Source organism: Rhinoderma darwinii, chromosome 2 (genome assembly GCF_050947455.1).
Source record: "Rhinoderma darwinii isolate aRhiDar2 chromosome 2, aRhiDar2.hap1, whole genome shotgun sequence".
NCBI lineage: Eukaryota > Metazoa > Chordata > Amphibia > Anura > Rhinodermatidae > Rhinoderma > Rhinoderma darwinii.
Genome location: NC_134688.1, coordinates 376,801,022 through 376,819,127, shown reverse-complemented (window position 1 = coordinate 376,819,127; position 18,106 = coordinate 376,801,022). Strand labels below are relative to the sequence as shown.

Here is an 18,106-nt window from a genome sequence, read left to right as displayed (position 1 = left end):
CCTGTATCTAAACCTACAGTGTGGTAGGCTTATATACAGGGTCCATCAGACAGGATCACACATGGGCCATGTATCTAAGCCTACCATGTGATTGGCTTAGATACAGGGCCCATCAGACAGGATCACACATGGGCCATGTATCTAAGCCTACCATGTGATTGGCTTAGATACAGGGCCCAGCAGACAGGATCACGCATGGGCCATGTATCTAAGCCTACCATGTGATTGGCTTAGATACAGGGCCCAGCAGACAGGATCACACAATCTGTGATTCTGTCTCATGGGCCCCCTAAGCCTGCTGCATCGTAGGCTTAGGGGTTGTACAGTCCCTAAACATTGATGGCCTATCCTCAGGAGAGGCCATCAATAGCTGATGTGTCTCTCGGGACCCGCAAATCAGCTGTTTTGAAGGGGCCGCAGCACTCGTACGAGAGCTGCTTCCCCTTCATTTCACTACTCGCCCACACTGTGAATCGCCGACACGGATTCACAGTGTGACCGGAATGAAGTGACAGGAATGAAGGGGAGCAGCTCTCGTACGAGTGCTGCGGCCCCTTCAAAACAGCTGATTGGCGGGTCCCGGGAGTCGGACCCCACCAGTCAGGGCTAACATTACCTTCCTCTTCGGCCGCGGCGGGAGTTCTGTCGTCTCGATGCTGTGCGCGGCGCATAGCGCTGTGACGTCATGCGCTGCGCACAGTGCTTGACGTCAGGACCTCCGCTGCGATCCGGAAACAGGAAGGTAAGTAAAGTATGTTACTATAGTAACAGGGGCCCGCGGCCCGAGTTACTATAGTAACTTTTTATTGATGTGGTGGGGGGGCCGTGGGCGCCCCTGGCTTCGGGGCCCGGTCGCAATTGCGACCGCTGCGACCCCTATAGCTACGCCACTGATCATACGGTGGAATGTTTCATGAGGACCTCAACAAAAAATTGTGTATAGATTATTTTAGATTTGGTAAAATTTTGGTTTATCCCAACGCACAACATCAAGTAAAGGAATGTGAGCTGTTACATATACTAAATCATAAAGCATTAGCTTGATTTACTATTGCAAAAGGGATACACCTTAGTTTGTGCTTGAACATCTCATGTCTGTCTTACAGCTTATCACATCTCCAAAGGAGGACAACAACATGTATTCCCAGCAACAAGATGAATATCTGGAGACAGTTTGTGAGATGGCCGTAAGAAAGATCTCAATTATCACAATTTTAGGAACTTTGACCAACAGCACAATGAAAATTGATCACTTCCAGCTGGGTAAGTAATTCTTTCATATTATATGTTAACTAACCAATACATTGGCAAAGTCATGAATGCTCATCCATCTCTAGGCAGCTAGCTTTATCTGGGAGCTTTTACATTGAATAACATATTATTTTCAAGTCATTTATTCAGCATTGTCAAATATAATTTTTTTATGTACTGTAGAGTCTAAGCAAATTTATTTTGAGCAACGCTAATGAATACAATACTTTATAATGTAGTAATATTTCTGAAGAGTAGTAACCTTACAGGACGTGTTGTCTCAAACATTGTAGATGAATTATAGTGTTACTCTGTAGTAGTGCAAGAGTTAAGAGGGAGAAAATATTTCTTCTAACATCCTGTTAAAAAAAACAACTAGAACTTAGGTGTGGTTTCCGTAGCTCAAGTCTATCCTGTAGGTCTTTGGTGTATCTCCCACAGAGATTAAGGGTATGTTCACAAACGGCAGATTTGTTGTAAAAATTCCTGCAATTGTCCCATTCGTCTGAATGGGGTTTTCGAAAATCCATGCAAATACTGCAGAAACAACCCCATTCAGATGTATATAAAAGATTTTCAGTTGGAGAAATTTCTGCAACAAATCTCCCGTGTGCCAATGTAAATTAAAGGTAGGTAAGGAAATAGGGGGAAGAGGAGTGTATGTGCTCATTAGAATACATGTATATGTTTCAAACAATTTTTGGCTCCTAGCCCATATGTACTTGGTAAGGGGGTTGGGGGGTCATTTGGTGGATACAATTAAGTACACTACTTCCAAACTAATAGCTCATATGAATGTTCTCCTTAAGCTAAGTGATCCAGTACAAAAAGTGTTTAGAAGAAAAAAAATCCTGGTGGAGACTTGTCTCTGAAGGGCTACAACTGCAGAATTTTCCCTAGCAAATTAGATTTTAACGCTCAAGGGAACAGTAGCTCCAAAGAGACATCTGCTAAGCAGCTTTTATAGTACTTCTATTTCCTAAAACACATGGAGATGAGACTTAAAACTAAGGTTCACCTCTGGCGACCCTTGACTTCTATATAATAAGGAATTGCTTATATAGCAATTCCTTATTATATAGCCTTTTTCCATACACTTGGAAGCAATTACGTTACTATGGAAGCATGGGCAAATCAAATCCATTGGCTGCTGTCTACAGGCACCATAATTTCCATGGAATGAAGAATGGGGTGGTCATTCAGGAATTATATAATATATATAGACCTAAAAACGAAAAAATGGGACACAGCCCTAAAGCAAGTAATGTACTCCAAAGATAAAAGTACAAAAAATCTTTATTAAATATAATAACAATGACAAATAATGGGAAAAGAGATCTGATACAATGAACACGGAGACATATACAACAGGGTCAGGTGAAAAAGACCAGAACCAACAGAGTCAACCGTCCACTAGAGACCTAACACACGCTCAATTATAAGTAAGTAGTTAGTAAGCCTGGGGGTATGGGGAGGTTAGTCCCATACATAGTGCCATGTAATCAGCTAGATGAGCAACGTATAAAATATATCAGTATGCGTAGCCTGCACAGTATATGATGCATGTAACAGTACGTGCACAATCTATACAAAATAGTAGGTAGTACGTGAGAGGTTTAAACTGGAAAACATACAAATAGTATAAAGGCTCAAATAGCCAGGAAAAATATAACTGGCTGAAATAGCACAACACTGTGGAGGCTACAAAGGGCTGAAAAATGGAGTGGATGGGTGAAGGAACGCCTCGACGCGCGTTTCGCCCTGTGACCGGCTTCGTCAGGAGGCTCCTGACGAAGCCGGTCACAGGGCGAAACGCGCGTCGAGGCGTTCATTCACCCATCCACTCCATTGATCCTCCACGCTCCTCATCATGTCTCTGGGTATGTGCACAGGTTTTTTCAGCCCTTTGTAGCCTCCACAGTGTTGTGCTATTTCAGCCAGTTATATTTTTCCTGGCTATTTGAGCCTTTATACTATTTGTATGTTTTCCAGTTTAAACCTCTCACGTACTACCTACTATTTTGTATAGATTGTGCACGTACTGTTACATGCATCATATACTGTGCAGGCTGCGCATACTGATATATTTTATACGTTGCTCATCTAGCTGATTACATGGCACTATGTATGGGACTAACCTCCCCTTATAATTGAGCGTGTGTTAGGTCTCTAGTGGACGGTTGACTCTGTTGGTTCTGGTCTTTTTCACCTGACCCTGTTGTATATGTCTCCATGTTCATTGTATCAGATCTCTTTTCCCATTATTTGTCATTGTTATTATATTTAATAAAGATTTTTTGTACTTTTATCTTTGGAGTACATTACTTGCTTTAGGGCTGTGTCCCATTTTTTCGTTTTTAGGTCTATACATTTAAAGGGACCCCAGTACACGCCACTCTTGGTGTGAGGTTGTTGCTTAGGTTGTTTGATTATATAATATATATACAAGGTAAATCTTTACTTTGATATGAGGGTGTTGACCAAAGTTGGCATCCATTTTTATTAACCAGGATAGTTTAACAATAAATTATACTAATTCAGTTATAGGCTTGGAAGTTTCCAGCGTCACAATGCAGACATGAATAAATAAAACTGGACAGTTCTAAAATCTGATGGATTAACATGTATCCTCCCTATTCACAGCTATTTTTCCTGTTCAGCTGAACAGAGCTAAATGACTTCCTGTCTGTTGCGGCACATAGTCCAGATTTATCTGTATACTGGAACAGTCATCATGCTTATTTCTTCTTATGAAAGGACCAGATTAGCTCCAGCCATATGTCACATATTAATCACTTTACAATCCCTAAATTGATTTTGACCCTATTGGGCGGGAAGCAGATATTCAGACTGAATTAATTATTAATAAGTATAAAAAATAACTTGCCCCCTTAAAGATAAAAAAAAAGTCCCTATGTCATGTGTAATGGGGACAGAGAAGGCTTCCAGTCATTGCAGCTGCTATGGGTACAGAGGCTTGGGTAGCGTTCCACTCAGGTGCAGCAACATTGTTCTTTTTTGCGAGGTGAAAAAAAATATAGTAGGGTTTTCTGCTATATAGCACTATTGGTTCTTTTTTATGTAGAAAATCTGCTACATGGCAATACTATCTTACTTTTTATTGCTTAAAATAGTTATGTTAGGTAGTAAGGGCTCATTCCTGGCTTTACTATGGAACCAAAGGGTGATGGTGGTCAGAAGTGGCTGTGATCTCCACATCAATGCTAGCTGCTGTCATATCTTTATGACACGTCGGAAGTTGGTTGAAAGCAGAAGTACAGTACACTGAAAATGTTGGGTCAACAGGACCATTAATGTAGTATGTACATGCCCAAGTCTATGAATTTATTGCATGGCGTAGGCACATGTTGCATGTACACGAAACATCCTTATTTGTGTTGAAGATATATTGCATCTTATGTATCTAAAGTGACTTAAATGAAAAGGAGTCTTTGTTGTCAAGAACCAATTAGAGTTAAGTTTTAATTTGTAACTGGCCCTGGTGAAATAAAAGGTGCAATCTGATTGGTTGGTATGGGCAGCAAAGACGCTTTCTATGTGAGTTTGATACATGAGGCCCACTGTATATTATCCTTCCATTCCCATGTTAAATAAGTTACTCACCCAGTTTCTAAACCCACAGAGTCTACATTTACACCTATGTGCTTACAAAACACATATGAAAGCAGATACATGCTATGTACATACTGCCATGCTCCTGTGATGCTTTGGTAAAAGTAGATTTTTTTTTTATCATAGGCTGATTTTTTAGACATTTAGACTCCATCTCTCCCCACACAAAATCTTACATAATGCAGAGTTCTTCAAGGGTATCGGGTCCTGATCAAGACACCCTAGGCATATGTATAGAGTTGTATCATGATCACCCTACATGGAGTCTAAATAAATACTCCAGCATCATGGAACCCATTATAAGTAAGATTAGACTTTTGTTCAGTGAGTTGAATTGTGGACTCTCCCGGACCTTCTACTTTATAGGCAACTGAGGAACCCCAGCAAAGGGATCTACTGCAATCTCCTCTACACAAAATCATTTCACTAATAAATTTTTACTTCATTGTTTGGGCATCTCGCGGATTAGCTTCAGTATTTTTCATTGTGAAGGAGAGGCAGAACGTGTGCTATCTTAGGTGTGGTGCATGTTATGTTCCGATGTAAGGATTTACTGCATAACAGAAGTGAAATCCTTGAAATCACCAGGTACACACAACAAGTTTGAGATTAGCCGGGAAAGACAAAGTAACACCATCAGGGAAAGCTTAAAAGAAACGCTCTAAAATTAAATAAGCAATTTGAGCAAACTTGTAACCGAGCAGATGCTGTAAAGTGAGCAGCTGTGTCAACACAAATCTGTAATAATCCCATGTATAAATGACATGGAAGGGTGTGCAAAGAAAGCATGACAATATAAAGTATATATGAGTATACACTTTCATTAGGAACAGCTAACATGGAAAACTTTCCTACCAAAGTAGAAAGAAAGACAACAGCTGGGAGCAATTAACCAGTGGGACAGAATCCGCAAACGCCAACCAAGAACGAAGCAAATAGTATTGTGTACGCATAGCCCCATTGCTGAATGATGTCAGCCAATTTGTTTAGAAACTTTTCAGAATGTGTTGACTATTACAATAAATTTGAGACACAAATACAACCCGGAACTGAAAATCACACTGATCGATCTGCATCACGAGTTGGTTGGCAGAAAGCTGTAACACCAGCCATAAATGCTCGGGAAGAAGCTTATTTCTTGCGTTAACGACAATCAACGATGCCCTATCCCTCTTTCCTCTGTCTTTTGCTGTCAGGGGTAGTAGAGAGGAGAGTGGGTTCAGCTGACTTTTCAATATGCTATATAGTTTTGAGATACACATAGAAGAAGGTGGTACCTGTAACACCAGTTTCTCCATTGCTGTGGTCCGGACAGCGGCATCCAAACATGGAAGATTTTTCCATAGGAAAGAAACAATATGATTGTAATGCATAAATAGCAAATGGGAGAGTTAAGGAATTTAAGAGGCTTCTGCGTGGGTTTCATTTGCGCCTTGTTTTACCATTATAGTCCAAAAAGTTTTTGTACAGGTTATGATACATAGAAATAATAGCCTTAGAGAAGGCATTTTGCAATTTTGCAAAAAGTGGCTGCCATAAATTTCTAATCCACCTTATTGAATGCCTTCTCGGAATCCGTACTGAGTAAGACTAAAGGGATAGAGGTTTGCTTTGCTAAGTGGATTAGATATTCTGGTCGTGATGTTTTGTTTCCTACTTGTTCCTTATTTATAAGATGAGAGAGAGGGAGCTGCAATCTTAATGCCAGAAGATTTTAAGAGTTTTAGCTCATTATTCAAAAGGAAATCAGTCAGAAATTACTACAGTGGGTATGATCCTTCCCTTCCTTAGGTATTACTGATATATACGCATGTAGCATATGATCAGGTAGCGGTTCAACAAGTAGTGTGTAATTTCATACCTTCAAAAACTTGAGTCATTGAGATGTTTTTAAACGTGACATAGTCCAAATGTAGCCAAGTTTATCTTGACTCTGATAACTTGCTGCAGCATGATAACATGCAAGAAAAGCCATTGAAAAAGTCAAGTTAAAGTTTCTTGCCACTGTGTATTTAATGCGTTAAGAGTCAAGATAAAGATAGCTACATATATATGTAACTGTAAACTGTCTGGTGGTATTATAGTGTAGCTAAACGTTGGACAAACTTCTGACATGTCATAGTGACATGTCAGAAGTTTGGATCTGTGGGGGTCCGAGCACTGAGACCCCCACCAATCGCTAGAACGAAGCAGCTGAAGAGCTGTCAGCCGCATCGTGTCTGTTAGGCTTTTTACGGAAATAAATGTATCGGTGTAAGGACTCAATAGAAAGTCTATGAGCCCGTACTCCGATACATCGGCTTTCCGGAAAAATCCGAACAGACACGAAGCGGCTGAGCACTCACACGAGCGCTTCAGCTGCCTCGTTGTAGCGATTGGTGGGGGTCTCAGTGCTCGGACCCCCACAGATCCAAACTTCTGACATGTCACTTAACATGTCAGAAGTTTGTCAAATGTTTAGCTACACTTTAAGGGCCTTTTCTAATTCTAAAAGCGTAAATGGGCATGTGAGTAGGGCCTATCTATCTAAAGGTATGGATGGAAGGTTGAGAGAATGCAGAAAAGTCTGGGTCACATCAGATTTCTTTTCACTTATCTCTTTGGTATCCGAAAGTGAAATACAGATGTAGCCATCCTTATCTCGACTCTGATAACTTTCTGCAGTGTAAGAACTTATCACTAAGGCTTCATTCACATCTGTGTCAGTGCTCTGTTACGACGTTCCGTCAGAGCATTCCATCGGAACAGAGCCCTGACTGACACAAACGAAAACCAAACGTTTTCGTTTCCATCATCATCCGTCACCATTGAAATCAATGGTGATGGAAATGGAAACCTATGGTTTCCGTTTGTGTTTCTCAGGGCTCCGTTCCGACGGAACGTCGAAACGGAGCCCTAGCGCAGATGTGAACGAAGCCTTAAGCTGTTGAAAACCATTGAAAAAGTCATATTAAAGTTTCTTTTCTGCTACTACGTATTTAATGCGTTAAAAATCAAGTTAAAGTTCGCTACATCTGTATTCTAAAGCTTTTGATAAAAGTCTATAAATTGGACAGCTATTTTATCATCAACATGTAATAGTTTAGAGTGAATGAGCTGTCCGAAGGGTCAGCCTTCTGGAGCCTTCCTGCCTCCTTGTTTCTTCTGCTTTTATTATCTTGGTCTTCTATGAGCGAAGACATATAGAAAACATGAAGGTATTTGCCACAGCAATGCTATGATCATTTACCGCTACTACTTGTATTTTAAGGGTTTCAACCCTGATGTCCACTTGTTTGAGCTCATGTTTGATTTCTTATAAGTTCTTACAATAGGGGTCTAGAGAATCTGCCAGCAGTCGTCTGAGAGAAATTATCTGGATATCGGTGGTTCTGAGTGTTGGCATGGTTCTTCCACTTCGCTATCTTGGTCATTATCTTGTCCCCCATCTGAGGGGCACTCATTCGGAGCTGATCTCTTTGAGAATGGCAGCTCCACGGTCAAACTCCTTTCCAGACTCAATGAACAGCTAGGTATTAGATAGAATTGTCAGTTCAAAAAGATTTGGGTCCATACCCATAGAATGATTGAAATAGTGGGCGAAACGCACATGCACATATATAGAAGAAGTTCTAGTCGATATACAACAGGGTAAAATTTGAGCTATGCTCTTAAGGTGCAAGAAGTGTACGCAGATTGGAGAGCAGGAAGATGTATAGCCTGCAGTAAAGTGTAGTTATCGGCTTCGTGTATCTGAGGTTATGCAGTACTTGCCTTCCTCTGTTGCCAGCTCGGTGCCAGACTGTTTTCCTGAGCTCAACCTAATTAATAGTAGTGATGGAAGCCTGTCGCAGCAAAAAGGTGCTGCCCCTTATCTTGTGCAGCCTCAGTGGAAATAAACAGGCCGTTGTGCAAATGCGGTCATGCTGCCGCAATCACATTTCAGGTAGTGCCCTGGTAACCAGGGTATAACTTATAAAATTCTGGTGTTAGTTTGGCAGGTTAGGTCACAGAAAGTAAAGATGGCATCTTGTCTCTGATTCTGTGTGGCGCTACCCACCTTTTTATCAGCGGGTGGAATAAATGGGGCCTTCATACACAGGAACCTGTGAATTTCCAATTTGGAAGGAGGGGAGAGATTTAGCGCTGAAGTCCACTAGCTGTCTGAGGTATCAACATCATCTGAACGAGCGTCGTGGTTTTTTCCAGAGGAAGGTCACACCAATGATCCTGCAGGTCTGGTGGCGAGATGAATTGGCACCATGGATGGTCCAGTGCCAGCAGTCACAGGAGACGAATCAGGTAACCCATCGCTTCTAGAAAGCTGGTATGTGACAGACAGGCCAGTTGAAGCAAAAATTAAGGCCTAGGCTTCTTCCTCTGCTACAGAGTGTAATTAAACAGGGCAATAAACCCATTAAACAGTACAGGGGGCACAGATGGGTAGTTTAGTGGCTGTTTCCACTATATTAGACTAGGACGGTGTCCATTTAAATTAGCTCAAGGTGTTATGGAGCTGAAGGAACCCACGTCTTGGTCAGGTTACAGGCCACACGCACCTTCTTACCAAGCTAATTAATTTCATAGCTTACTGTTGGATTGTTGGAGAAGTAAAAGGCTAATGGAGACCATAGCCCATATATTCTACTCGCCTGGAGGCCCTCTGCTGTCTTTGCCTATCCCTGCAACACATCCTTCTATGTTGCCATCCCATCTATCATTCATTTCTTACTTGTCTAATTTACAGGTTTTAAAAGTAAAATAATGGGTCTTCTTGACAATCCCTTTCAGATTATTCAATTTGTGTATATGGCAGGAAAAGATCCACAAATTAAATCTCCGTTTCTGCACTGGTTCTGGTGGAAGAATCTAACTATTCACTATGAAGAGGTATACGTCCATATAAAGAGTGGGTTTGTCTGTGGTAACAAATTCCCTTTAATATATTTTACAGAAATGCTGACAGAGATATTTAAACCAAAAGTTTCTGTTATAAAGTCAGTAAGGTTAGCACACGCTGGTCTTTTTCTTTTGATCTGCTCAAAAGCCACATAAATATCAAATTTCTTTAATTTCAGTATTTGTCAGTTTAACCACAGACATCTGAAAACACTGGAGGCCACATCACTAACTTCAAGGCAAATACAGATTATTCATTTGTGATTCACTTTTCTATGGTCTATATATTTTTCTGTAGGCCTATATATTACATTATTCACAGGGCATAGGTCAAATGATGGCATAGGTCAAATGATAAAGTAAGATTCCAGTCAGAATTTAAATTTAGGAAACTAATGTCCCTTTTTATATCTCATGGCACAAAATGTTCTATTATGAAAAGACTATTCTATGGGCTATGTAAAAAAACATTTTATAATACCTCAACCACCTGGCAGAGTGTGTCTGTATCAAACCCCCAGCCATTTCTGTATAATTTCTTCACATCCCAGAATAGAAATGAATATGTGTTCTGTGTTTACCTGTGAACACTGCTGGTTTTGTTTTACACTTCTAGCTGAATACCAATAAACCCCTAATTTATGGCGTTGTACAAACAGAGAAATGTGTGAAGTGTTTATTCCGGGGAAATTAAATTTCTGCTGATCTCGTCAATAATTATGGCGGTCTGGTTATACTTCAATATATCTCTTTCAGCTTCTATAATTTTACAGATAAAACATATTTTGTATCCGAAAATAAAATTATTTCAATGGTCACTGCATAGTACAGAAAAACACACATATACATAGTGTCACAAATACTCACACAATACACAAATATTCACACAAACATACAAAAACATACATATACACACTTTCAAATACATAAACACACTGTGACACACATACGCACCTATATTCACACAAATACATATATATATATATATATATATATATATATATATATATATATATATATATATACACAAATGCACACACCCTGCAACATGTACTGTACACGCGCATACCTTCTCTGCTGGATTTGTCTCACAGAGGGGCTGGGCACAGTAAGACAGGACTGTTCCAGCCAGCAGTGATTTGGAGAAGCTGGAGCGCTGCTCTCTGTCACCTGCTAGTGAAAGATGACATTTTTCCATGTCATTTTCACCTTTCATCAGTAGATGGCAGACAGCATTATATACAGTATATATAATGTACAATAGCCCAAAGATGAGAGCCACGATCAGGACGAGAAAGGGATCTAGGGGGAGGTTTGAATCCCATAACCCACTTGTTTATGACCCTGGGTCACATTATGGTGGGGTTAAAAAATAATACTTACTCAGCCACAATTCCCTGCAGCTTCTCTACAGCCTCCCTGCTTCAGAATGGTGACGCCACTGGCTGTGCCCGTCGCTCTTTTTACTTAGCCTGTTCTCAAATATATTAAGGGCACCAGCAAAGTCTGAGACTACCACTTTCCCCATATTGTCACTGGAGGAAAGCTACAGTATGATAGTCTTGAATACTCCACTAGCTTGATCCTAATAAAGAAAGGATGCCAGAGCTACATGAATACAGTTATTCAGCCCTTACATCCCTGCTAACGTAACTGTCCCACCAGTCAATAGAGTAGGGGAGTTAAGAGTCTGGCAGATACCTTTATGTAAGTGGAAATAACATGATTGTACTGGTAAAAATTCAAGCTGTTCAATCCAGGCCCCAAAGCAGATTTAACAAAAACTGTCAAGATTTGAAGACTAAAATTTAATGTCTACGACCAGCCTAATAATGAAAATCACAACATTTTGAGAACTAGAATGTGGGTTCACATTTGGTCAACTTAAACTGTTATATTAAAAAGTGGTTTTCCCTTTCTGACAACTGATGACCTATCCACCGGATAAGTCATCAGTATATCATCCATACCGTTAAGCCGCTCTGGTGGCCTGCGGGCATCAGAGGTTATGGCACATAATGCTATGTATGGAGCTGGAAGCAGTTGGCTCTGTACATAGCATAGTGGCCGTGTTGCAGAACTGCAGGTCTGCTCCTATTCACTTGAATACAGTACTGCAGCTCGGGCGCTATTCTGTGGCCGGAACCAACTACTTCCGGCTTGTACGTCCGGTGCACGGAGGCACCAGACCAGCTGTTCTGTGTGGGGTCCGAGTGTCGGACCCCCACAGGTCATGTACTGATGACCTATGCGGTGGATAGGTCATCAGTTGTCAGAAGGTGGAAAACCCCTTTAAATAATTGAATAGCAATGCGGCAGATCCCCAATATATTTACTTTTATTGAAATAACCTCTTTATGCCTTGCTTTCCTGAAGTCCATCAGTAGGCATGATTGCATCTAGCAACTGACGGTGGGAAAGATATTGTTGCAAATTGCTCTATAAAAGTGGACACATATACATATGTAATGCATGCCTCCAGTTTAAAAAAAAAAAAAGGTAAGAAAAAGTGGCAATACTTAGGCATAAAATTCAAGTAGGGCGCCATTATTTTGCACATTATACTAATAATACATGTGTAGCAAGTTGAGACAAATTTATCATGCCACATTTGTCGTTTGGATAAATTTGGCTCAATTTGCATATTTTTTTAATGCTTCATATATTTCTGTATATTCATCGTACGATAGTACTGATAAATCTCCCTATTGTCTGATGTGTTGTATAGAACTGGATGACAAATATAGATAAGGAACTAAATGCCTTCTCCTTTAATGTATACAGATGGTCTATGGTAGAGTTCTAGGGGGTTGCAACCACATCTGGTCATAGGGGGGATGTGCGACTACATCATCCAGCCCTGCCGAAGGGGGTGCCACAAATGACTTAGCACTCAAGGCTGGTGACCACCGCTAATTTTAATACTAATTGTATAGCAGTTTTATTTAGGAATTATATAGATACTGTTAGATTACATTTTTGGGTCACTGTATGTTAGGTATTATTTCAACACTATATAGTGGTATTTACTTTGTTTGGCACTGCTCTCTAAATACTATACATTATAAAGTTGTTGGTTTTTTTTTTGTCGTACTTGATGATGACGCCACTGAATAGCATTATTAGTTAGGCAAGTATATGAAAGTGTTATATGGCATTCTATGGTACTAGATGGTACTTTTACATTAGGCTTTGTTCACACCTGCGCCAGGGTCCCGTTCCGACGTTCCGTTGCAGTTTTCCGTCGGAACGGGACCCTGACTAACACAAACGGAAACCATAGGTTTCCGTTTCCATCACCATAGCTATTCCGTCAAAATGACAGAACACTTGCACAACGGAGACAAACGAAAACCATTGGCACCGGATCCGTCACCTTTGAAATCTATAGTGATGGAAACCTATGGTTTCCGTTTGTGTCAGTCAGGGCTCTGCTCCGACGGAACCTCGGAACGGAGCCCTGACGCAGATGTGAACGAAGCCTTACATATGCCTTTTCATTTTAAAGCTTTTTGTTCCTCAACTTTGTAAAGCAAATGTTTGATAACTGAGCTTGCATACCATGTGTAGTACCCTAGAGACCAAACCGCTTTCTAGATTCATGTACTTTCACCCCATTTAGTAAGATTGGATTACACTTATTTTATGTATCCCCTGGTGAGTTGTTGTTTCAAAGAGGCAAAATTAACATAAGCCTCACATTAAATTACAATGAAAAGACCTTTGCATTCCCCCAGTCTATGTATTTCTTTATACCAGGGAAATATAATGGTAACAGATCATTGCCATCTTGGTTTGCTTAGCATATGAGTAGATACTAATGATTGTGCAGGGTACATGGTGAGACTTTCTGTCCTCTATGGAATGAATGGAAACTATGCTTCAACAACCAAGAATGACGATGTGCACAGTGTAGTAGAATCTGTCTGAGTCTCAAGGGGAAGACAACGAGTAGATAATGGGAAGTTGAAACCAGTCATGGTTTAGACAATGACATCATAGTCTCATATGTTGCTTGAGTCATTTGAATGAAGTATGTCTGATTTTAGCTTTTTTAACCTTTTAATGTCCTCCCAAAAACTGTGCTTCCTTTTAAAAGCTCTTAGAAGGTACTGATTCTCCCTGCAAAGATCTGGTAAAGCAATGCTTAAAGAGGATCTATCACTAGTTTATTAATGTTCTATCTCCTAATAGGCGCTATGATCCTGAAAACTACAGTTTATTTTTTTCAAAAACGTTTACTATTTGCAGTTATGAAAATTTTTATAAATATGCTAATTTGGCTCTAATAGCCAAATAGGAGGAGACTCTTTATTTTCACTGTGGGCGGTGTTATGTTTTCTGTATGACGCTGTCCAATCAGCAGCCAGCTTCTCCTCTTCCCAGCCCAGCAGCACAGCGTGATTATATAGTATACAGCTTCCATTCCTGACTGTGTTTTCTACTGGTGATATCTCGGTTGTTTCACAGCTAGAACTGCGATCCTGGTGACATATGAAAGATTAGAATCTCATTTTTCATATGACACCAGAATCAGCTCGAGCAGTTGATAGGTGCGGGGTCCAGGTGTCGGACCCCCACAGATCATATACTGATTACCTATCCGGTGGATAGGTCATCAGTTGTCCGGTTTGGACAACCCATTTAACTACACAAGATTTTCCAGCATATTCCAACAAGTAGAAGCATCGGGGGAGAATTATTAATACTGTATCAGTATTTTTCCCTCATGCAGCGTGTGCAAGAATTTGGCATAGGCTAAAAACAATGATAGATAAAAAAGTAATGAAAAATGTTCATAAATAATTGTGCAGTCTGGAGCTCTGCCTACTATTGCCAACACATTTATATGTGTGGTAAAAAGTAGTGTGGGGGCTCATATATATATCTAGGTTCAGCCTGAACCCCAAATTTGGCAATGTATTCATGTCATAAAAATACATTGATATATGTATCAGCACTTTATATTTCACATATAAATATTTCTATGCATGCCTCACCTGCGATTAAAGATGGATTAAAAAAAATAATTTATCACGTATCCAATAAACAAGGTGGGTTCATTCTCACTAGTATCTCATTGGAGACTTACACTTCCTTCATGTATTGTCTGACAGTATAAACAGTGCAGCAGGGTGTGTGTGCTTTATGGCAGATGAAATTAACGAGAAATGAGGAGTCTTTATATTGCAAACATTAGGTATTCATATATTGATCAGAGTTTTGGGGTAATAATGTGTTACTGTATCACTCTAGCTGACCTAATTTGAATGAGAAAAAATGTCACAAGCTATTAGGGTGCAGACACACGTGGCAGCCCATGTACGGCTGGCTGAGGTGTGGCCACGATGTGAAAGAAAATTGCATTAACATGGAGACGTGGCTCGCCACATGTGTCTTAACCCTCACAGTCTCCATGACGTGATGTAGTAGAGCCCCCTCCCCCAAAGAACAGGGAGCTACATACAGAGAGCAGAGAGGGGTGTGTGTGTGTGTGTGTGTGCTTGCTAATCTAGGCAGCAGTACAATAGAGCTGTTATTAACTGAGAGATGACTCTGCTCATTCTGTCCCAGCGCACACAGCAAAGATGACAACTAAACTACAGAAAACAGATAAAATAGATATTGTGACTGATTTAGTACACTGTGTGAAAACTGAATATTCACAAAAAATGTTTATAATCGGAAAAACCTTGATTCAAATAATATATAACTTTCTGGTGACACTACACTTTAAGGCCCTGTCCACACAGAATATTTTGGAGGCAGAAAAAATACCTGCCTGCAGTTTCTTGCCGCAGATTTCACAGCGTTTTTCGCTGTGTTTTTTCAGTTGCGGCCATTGAGAGACTCGGGCAAAAAACGCTGGAAAAATGCTTTCTCTGCCTCCCTTTGATTTCAATGGGAGGTCTGAGACGGAACCGCAGGAAGAAAGAAAAAACGCATCTGCCTCCCATTAAAATGAATGGGAGGCAGTTTCAGGCATTTTTTGGTGCTGATTCCGACATGGCTTTCACATTAAAATCAGCAGCAAAAAAAACAGAGTGTGAACAGAGCCTAAGAGAATGAACCTTTGAAAATAATAATGCAAATATTGGAGTTGCAGCTTTTTTATTACAAAAACAAATTCCCTGGGGTTCATCAAAATCATTGTTTTAATATGGATAAACAATATTTAATGTTCATGTGTTGATGGAGTAAAACATATGTTCATAATTTGATTACAGTTGTATCATTCTGTCAATCCACCGGCATCTAATTACTATGTAAGTCCCTGTGCTTTGTTTGACTATTGCCTGAAAATTATGATTGACTGCCAAAACTAGACATCATTCTTATTATAAATTGAAAGAATTACACGATTAAATATGTTTTTCATCACATAATATATATTTTTAAAGGAGAACAACCAATGTTATATAAAAGCCCATTAAAGGGGTTGTCCACCTCCTGACAACTGATGACCTATCCACCGGATAGGTTATCGATATATCATCAGTGCGGGTCCGACACCCGGACCCCGCACAGATAAGCCGCTCCGGTGGCCTGCGGGCCCCGGATGTTATGGCACATAATGCTATGTACGGAACCCGGAAGCAGTTGGCTCCGTACATAGCATAGCGGCCGTGCTGCAGAACTGCAGGTCTGCTCCTATTCACTTGAATAGGATCAGAGCTGCAGTACTGCAGCTAGGCTGCTATTCCGTGCCCGGAGCTAACTGCTTCTGGCATGTACGTCTGGAGGCACCGGATCAGCTAATCTGTGCGGGGTCCGGGTGTCGGACCCCCACAGATCATGTACTGATGACCTATCCACCGTATAGGTCATCAGTTGTCAGAAGGTGGAAAACCCCTTTAAGTGTACAAGAGAAATATGAAAATGGTGCCCATACACATTAGAGGAAGGTCGGCTGACTATCTAATGTGTATGGTGGTGTCACAACTCTCCCCTGATGGTAAATCCGATACTTTATTCCCATGTAAGATAAACTGTTGCCAGAGGAGTCCCCTCTTCCCAAGCGTGCTCAGCTAATCCAAGCGAGCATGTGTATGGGGCAGTAGGTAGGAACAGCAGACCGCCAAACGAGCGTTCACCCAACAGTAATTGTAGGTGCATGGGCAGCTTTTGGTTCTGATTACATTTGCATCAGAGGCTCCATTCCATCAAATTTGACGTGACGAATAGCGCTGCATTCTGCTTTATTCTTCCAGTCAAAACAACAACCACCATGACAGGACTCCAACAAACCCCATTCTGGTGTTGTTGCAATCTGTTATACGGCAGAGAGTTGTGGTTTTAATTGTAAATTGAAGCGACAATGCAAATGTGAACAGAGCTTTACTTCTTATCAGTGCTTAAAGGGGTTGTCCCAAGTTGACTCAAATTTTTTTTTTTACACATTCTAAGCAGGAAATGAATTTTAAAACATTTGGTGTTAAAAAAAAATTAAAATTCATTTCCTAAGTGCCTTTTTTTTACACTTGATAACTCAGCAAGTGCTGGTTATCTTTTCTAAAAAGGGGCGTGAGCGGCTCGATGTCAATCAAGCCGCTCTGCTCTGCAGTGTGCGCGCTCCCGATGTTGCTAGATACTGTAGTTCTAGCAACATCGGGAGAATGTTCGTCTCAAGCGGGCATGGTAAGCCCGATTGAGACGAACTTACCGTGAATGTCAACTACACTACACTACACTGCACTACACTACACTACACTACACTCACCCCGTTTCGGCAAGCCACTTTTCCCTCCCCCACCCTGTCACTACATTTTTGTACCCGCCGCATCGGTGCTGCATCAGCACCCGGCGAACAACTAAAAATATATAAAATAAAATAATAATCACCTAAGACGTTCTAACGGCGCTCTGAACGGTCCCGTCACTTGCCATCTTCCTTCTTCTTGGCGCCGCTCGCATTCATACGGTAGTAACAATGCGTTGTGGCGCAGATGACGTAATCATATCAGGCCCACGTGATTACTTCATCTGCGCCCACCGCTCTGTTATTGTGAATGGGAGAAGAAAAGTGACGGGACCGTTCAGCTCTTCGTGGGAACGTCTTAGGTGAGTTTATTTTTGTATGTATGTTGGTATGTATGTATGTATGTATGTATGTATGTATATGTTTTCTTGTATGTATGTTGTCATGTTTGTATGTGTATATGTGCATGTATGTTTGCATGTATGTATGTTTGCATGTATGTATGTTTGCTTGTATGTATGTTTGCTTGTATGTATGTTTGCTTGTATGTTTGCTTGTATGTATGTTTGCATATTTGTATGTGTATATGTGCATGTATGTGTATATGTGCATGTATTTTTGCTTGTATGTATGTATGTATGCTTG

General features: G+C 40.6%; 1 protein-coding gene and 1 long non-coding RNA gene across 2 annotated transcripts in view; one reads left to right on the top strand and one right to left on the bottom strand.

Annotated features, from left to right (window-relative positions):
- The window catches only part of LOC142743293 (uncharacterized), a 33,007-nt gene extending 15,322 nt beyond the window's left edge, over positions 1 to 17,685 (bottom strand). Inside the window, exon 1 of the long non-coding RNA XR_012881537.1 lies at positions 17,605 to 17,685. This is a non-coding gene — a long non-coding RNA (uncharacterized LOC142743293). The remainder of the gene's footprint in view (positions 1 to 17,604) is intronic.
- The window catches only part of CCDC80 (coiled-coil domain containing 80), a 101,183-nt gene that overhangs the window by 12,203 nt on the left and 70,874 nt on the right, over positions 1 to 18,106 (top strand). The window contains exon 3 of the mRNA XM_075853911.1: positions 1,107 to 1,263. Coding sequence (XP_075710026.1) covers positions 1,107 to 1,263 — 157 coding nt within the window. The remainder of the gene's footprint in view (positions 1 to 1,106; positions 1,264 to 18,106) is intronic.